At 30.9% G+C, this 6,662-nt stretch overlaps 1 protein-coding gene across 1 annotated transcript in view; it reads left to right on the plus strand.

Moving 5' to 3' along the window:
• Positions 1 to 562, plus strand: part of LOC134695339 (uncharacterized) — a 29,666-nt gene extending 29,104 nt beyond the window's left edge. The window contains exon 7 of the mRNA XM_063556563.1: positions 531 to 562. Coding sequence (XP_063412633.1) covers positions 531 to 562 — 32 coding nt within the window. The remainder of the gene's footprint in view (positions 1 to 530) is intronic.
• Positions 563 to 6,662: the final 6,100 nt, after the last annotated feature.

Here is a 6,662-nt window from a genome sequence, read left to right on the forward strand (position 1 = left end):
AATAAACCTGTTCTACTTCAATAGTGTACAAAAAACGTCGAAATTGTGCATCTGTAACTAAATTTAAAGTACATTTTAAATAACAGAGATTGCTAAAACAGTCAACTGGAACTGAATGCTTGTTCAGTTAAGTTTATATATGACATGTATGTGATTGGGTTGGTATATCCGTGAAATGTATTTTATTCGTCAGTATGTGGACAGGGTATATGCAATTGGTCAATGCATGTATGGAGTATATGACATTGCCATAATATGCATATATATTCATTGAATGCAATTAATTTTATACCCGTTATATAAATAGACCTTCTATATGTTAATTGTTATGACCTTATGATGGTGTTTTTTTTTTTTGTAAATGCAAGCGTACTATTTTATTATGGCATACACTGAAAATACATATGTAATGATTTGAAAGAAACACTCATTTATTATCATGAAAAACACTGTAATTTGTAAAATACATTCTTGTATGATTTACTGTTTATTATGGCATTTACTGTTATATGTTAATTACATTCTTGTAGGATATGTAAGAAACAGTCCTTTATTATCATAAAGACGTGTTATAGAGTTCTTTCGTGTCTTTATTAAGACAATTATCTTTTACTGTTAATTTAATTTTTGGTTATATACTTTTAGGTTAGCTTGGTACGTCTGCATCACGCCATTGTGTTGTTGTGCTGTGGTCATATTTGTATTATTGTTTTTCATATTTTCTGATGTGCTTTGTCTATATGCCTTTATGTTTTTCGTTGTTGAGTTTTTTTTTATAGTGACTAAGATAACAACTAAATGTTGACTGCTGTACCCTTTTGTTGACATTTTAGCGTCACTGATGAGTCTGTAGGATCTGCTTACCCTTCCTGAGCACCTGAGATCACCCCTAGTTTTTGGTGGGGTTCGTGTTGTTTATTCTTTAGTTTTCTATGTTGTGTCGTATGTACTATTGTTTTTCTGTTTTTCTTTTTCATTTTTAGCCTTGGCGTTGTCAGTGTGTTTTAGATTTATGAGTTTGACTGTCCCTTTGGTATCTTTCGTCCCTCTTTTGTAGACAAAACACGCGTCTGGCGTATATTGTAAGTTTAGTTTTGGTATCTATGTTGATTTATTTTACCCTATTATGTCTGTTTGTTTTGTTCACCGATTGTGTTATAATGGAATCGTATGTGACTGTCATACAAGTGATGTGTTTAGCTAGTTATACAACCAAAATTTATTCCAATATTTTCTACATTATGAAATTCATTCATCCAATTAGAACTATGACAGTTGTTTTCCATTCGTTTTGGTGTGGCGTAGCATATTTTTTTTTCGGCGTTTGATAAATGACTTTCCAATTAGAATTTTTCTTTGAGTTGGGAATTTTTTTGCTATTTGACTTTTTTTATAATTTTGTATTGTAATAAACAATTGTATTACATTGGTAACAGTAACATACTATGATTTTGAAGTCAAGCAAAACCGTTAATATATTTATGTAAGACACCATGTGAAATCACATAAAGTCTGCAAGAATTTACAAAGGTTGAACTGGCGCTACTGTATTAAATTCTACAACTTGTCTAACATTATAAAATCACTTTTGAATTCAAATTCATGTATAAGTGTTTTAAAAACAAATGCATTTTTTTAATAAAATAGGGGAATCTATTATTCTCTCTATCTGGTTCACATTCTTTTTTTGTCCAGGATTTTTATGTAACTTTTCAATTCACAGTTAAAATATACGCTTTGTATGTGCTTTTATGAAATTTTTTCTTACTATTTATGTAGAAATTATGTCTATAAGCCATGATACTTTTAATAAAAGCTAGATTCATATTTGTACAAGTATCTCATCTATGTGTATGTCAATGTCAATATTTGAATTAACTTGATTTGCTGTTGAATAGTTTCCACTTGTTGTTTGAAGTTTATATGAATATGTTTTTTACTGTATATATTGAAATTACCATTTGCCTTATAGTATGACTTTCGTAATACTGTTTCCATTGAAGTGATCATCTGACTTATAGTGTGACTTTTATATATTAGTGTTTTATACTGTATCGATTGAAATGACCATTTGACTTATAATATGACATTGACATATTAGTTTTCTATATTGTATCTATTAAAATGACCATCTGACTCATAGTATAACTATTTATATATTTTATTTAGTGATTTATACTGTTTCTATTGAAATTACCATTTTGACTTATAGTTTGTTTGACGTTTAGATATTAGTGTTTTATACTGTATCGATTGAAATGACCATTTGACTTATAATATGACATTGACATATTAGTTTTCTATATTGTATCTATTAAAATGACCATCTGACTCATAGTATAACTATTTATATATTTTATTTAGTGATTTATACTGTTTCTATTGAAATTACCATTTTGACTTATAGTTTGTTTGACGTTTAGATATTAGTGATTTAAGTTTGATTGATATCAATACTTCTCTGTTGAACTTATTTTTCAGAGTGCTTTATTTATGTTTAAAATATTGTATATATAGGTTCTTGTTTATATGCTCAGCAAGAGAAATAATACACCGCATATCGTAATGTATAGTTTAGCAATTTCCTGCTTTTGCTGAATTGCATAACACTTTACAAATAGTAAACATTACTTTAAAAGTAATCCACATTTTATACATAAATTTTTCGTTTCAATGGCGCCAAAGGGATTTTCATAAAAAGGAAATTAAAATGTGTTTTTTAGAAATCTAATTCGATTAAGAAACTTAACATTTTTTGTTGATTTCTCAGGGGAAACGATGCTAAAAACCTTCAGTTTTATGAATTAGTTTTAAAGGCCCAAGTGAGCTTCTTTCATCACTTGACGTCCGTCTTCTGTCGTCGTTAACTTGTACAATAATCGTCTCCTCTGAAACTATTGCTCCTGACGTGGGACATATGTTTAAGTAATTCTACATTTTCGAATGATAAAAAGGACCCAAATGTGCCAGTGTGTGTATAATACCATAAGAAGGGTGGGGTTAAACATGTGTTTTGAGATCTCAACTATCCTCCTATACCTCTAGCCAATGTATAAAAAACAAACACACAACCATGCAAATGTTTATATACGATTTGAATAACATTAGAGATTGCTCTGACAGAAAATTCTAAAAAACAGAAATTAAAAGGAAAAGTTCAAAAAGTGTTGGGATTTTTTTTTTAAATATGTTTCATGTTCTATGTTTTGTACCTAAATTTCATTTTTTGGGGGGAAGGATAAAAAATTAAACATTTTTAACTTGGTAGAGGCATTTTCTCTTTAGAAAAAGGTGGATTAAACCTGGTTTTATAGCAAGCTAAATTGCTGACTTGTACGAAAGAGAGACGAAAGATACCAAATGGATAGTCAAACTCATAGATTAAAAATATACTGACAACGCCATGGCTAAAACAAATCCAGCCAAATAATAGTACAGAGCAAACAACATAGAACTTAAGACTTAGCAACTGGAACCCCAACAAAAACTGGAGGGATCTCATGTACTCCGTAAGGGTGGGCAGATCCTGCTCCACATGTGGCAACCATCGTGTTGCTTATGTTTTTATAAATCCGGTAAATAGTCTAATTCGGTAGGTCACAGTCATGAACATTATGTTAATAAAGCTATTGACATGAAACCTTGTAAAATGAGTTTGTGCCAATTGTCATTTTGAAAACAATTAATGAAAAGGTTACCAATATTGATCAATATTAAAATGCGACCGTTTTGAAAAATCTCAAAATATCAAGCAGATATAGGTCGAGCTCCAAATGCCAAATTCAATGTTGATATATCGTTTGTTGTAGCGATGTCTAGAACGGTACCAATAAAGTCTAGTGGATTTCTGCTTAATTGTGCAGCTAAGATAGGATTAATTTAATTAAACTGTGCAGAGTTTATGTTAAGGTCATAGCAAACATAGAAAATCGAGATTACGGTATGTGGCGGTAATTTTAATAGCTGCTAGAAAACTTCATAAAACATATAAAAATCATAATTAAATTAGGCTAAGAAAAGAAAATCATTTTGTCATTTTTAATCAAATATGAGGACTTCAGGTACTATCGTCCATTTTGAAAATGTGCCATTTGAAAGCAAAAAAAAATCAATGCACCGTTTTATATATTCTTATGTTTTGATACATTTACAACTAATTTTGCAAATTTCTGTAGAACGTTGGCTGTTAAAATTGAAAATGCACAGTGGAAACTAAATCATAAACAGATTTACATAATTCACCTTTTAATATCAAAACATTACGCAGTGTATTTCAATACTGCACTGACCATGTCGAAAAGGTTTAAAATCGTGGTAGATATAAAAACAACAAAATGTAATCTATAAAAAACAGCGAATGCCAAGGAAGAGTCCCGTATCAAATGACAAGTTCAACAGCTACAAACATCAAATAAAGGCAAAATACCTGTCATCTTTCTGAATTAAACCTGGTTTTATAGCTAGCTAAACCTCTCATTTGTATAAAAGTCTTATAGCAAATCGTTTTATTGACTAAAATATCATTGGAAAAACCTAATGAACAAACAGCCTGGATAGAATGCTCTATATGCTTACAGCGTACACCTGCCCTTATGATTTAAAATATCGAGCAACAATAAAAACAACAAACATATGTTAATTTAAAATTAAGAGGTGAACTTTTACAATTTATCGGATTGATTCAATACCAATGCTTGCAATACAATTAACCGAATTGCTGCAATACCAATATTCACAAAACTATTTACCGTATTGTATGGCACCGAAATTCTCAATAAAATTTACCGGATTGCTCCTATACCAATATTCTGAATATAATATACCGCATGGACTCAATACCAATATTCAGAATACAATTTCCCAGATTGTTTAAATACCAATATTCCCAATTCAATTTAACCATGTTAACGGATTTTTTCAATATCAATATTCTCAATACAATTTACCGGATTGTTTCAATACAATAATCACAATACAATTTACCGGATTGCTTCAATACCAATATTCGCAATACAATTAACCGTATTGCTTAATTAGCAATATTCTCAATACAATTTTTGGGTTTGACTCAATACCAATATTCTCAACACAATTTACCGAAATGACTCAATACCAGTATTCTCAATACAATTGATCGAATTGCTGATAAAGTATTATTCACAATACAATTTACCAGATTGCTCCAATTCAAATATTCTCAATACAATTTATTGGATTGCTTAAATACCAATATTCACAATACAATTTAACGGATTGTTTCGCTACCAATATTCTAAATACAATTTACATGGTTACATAGTAAATGAAATAATTTTGTCGTTCAAAGTATGATGTTTTACACAACCACAGAGGCACTCAAAAAGAATATATCAAAAAACTTACTTAACAGTACAAGTAATATTAATAAAGACAAATAACAGAATGCTATAACACGTTAAGATGATAACCCAACGTCAGTACGCAAAATCTATACTTCAAGACCATCTTGTATTATTTGTAAAGTTGATACGGAATTATATAAGTTCTGGGTATCTTCCGATGAAGTTTTTTAGAAAAAGGATGAGACGTTCTTTGACATACCCCTGGTTCATCAACTTTCTGCTCAGACACTGGTGACGTTTCACAAAGTCCGAATAGGAGCTGCAAGCTCTTGAAAACTTATAAGTTGGGAAATGTATATTCCATATGCAGGTGAAGTTGGTATATTACTACTAAGATGGGGAAAATTGATAATTTCAAAATTAAAATCGTCTCGTTTGTCATAGATTCTGGTAGTGAGATGACTGTGTATTTCAAGTTCGAGGTATAAGTCTAAAAATGAGGCGGAGGAAGCCGTGTCTGTGGTATCTTTAATTTCTAGTTCTGGTGGGTATATTAATGGAACACAATCAGAAAAGTTCGGATTGTTAATGGAAAGAACATCATCAATATATCTGAAAGTGAAATTAAATAACCTGGCTTCTTTGATCTTCTTGTTTTTGACAAGTGTCTGGAGGAACTCCGATTCATATGAAAATAAGAAGAGATCCGCAAGGAGAGGCGCACAGTTCGTTCCCATAGGAATTCCGACAACTTGTTGAAAAAGCCTACCTCCAAATTCAACAAATATGTTGTCAATAAGAAACTCCAGCATACTGACCACTTGTTCCTCTGTGTAGTATGTTTTACCCTTTTGTTCCTTATAAACAAAATATGCCTTATGGTATCCCAAAGTGATAAATTTATAGCGTATGCTACCATTTTTATGATGAAAAGCATTGTGGATTATTTCTTTTAGACGGTCTTTCAATTTCACATGGGGAATGGTTGTATACAAGGTTGAAAAATCAAAGGTTTTAATAGAACTTATTTCAGAAAAAGACCGAGATTTAAAATTATCCAGAAGTTCTTTAGAGTTTTTCAGAATCCACATATGGTTAATACCACTACGTGAGTAGATAGTTTCACAGTATATCTGAAGACCCCCTTTAACTGCGGACAGAATGTTAGTCAATCTAATAGACAATTCTTTAGTAGAACAAGCAGATGAGCCGGCTATGTACCGTTGATTGCACGGAATTTTGTGAAGTTTAGGTATCCAATACAAACAAGGTAAGTCCTCCGATTTGTTGTCCAATGCAATGTTCATAGAAGCCATGAAGGACTTATGATTCCTCATAATC

The sequence above is a fragment of the Mytilus trossulus genome, chromosome 13 (genome assembly GCF_036588685.1).
Source record: "Mytilus trossulus isolate FHL-02 chromosome 13, PNRI_Mtr1.1.1.hap1, whole genome shotgun sequence".
Taxonomy (NCBI): Eukaryota; Metazoa; Mollusca; class Bivalvia; order Mytilida; family Mytilidae; genus Mytilus; species Mytilus trossulus.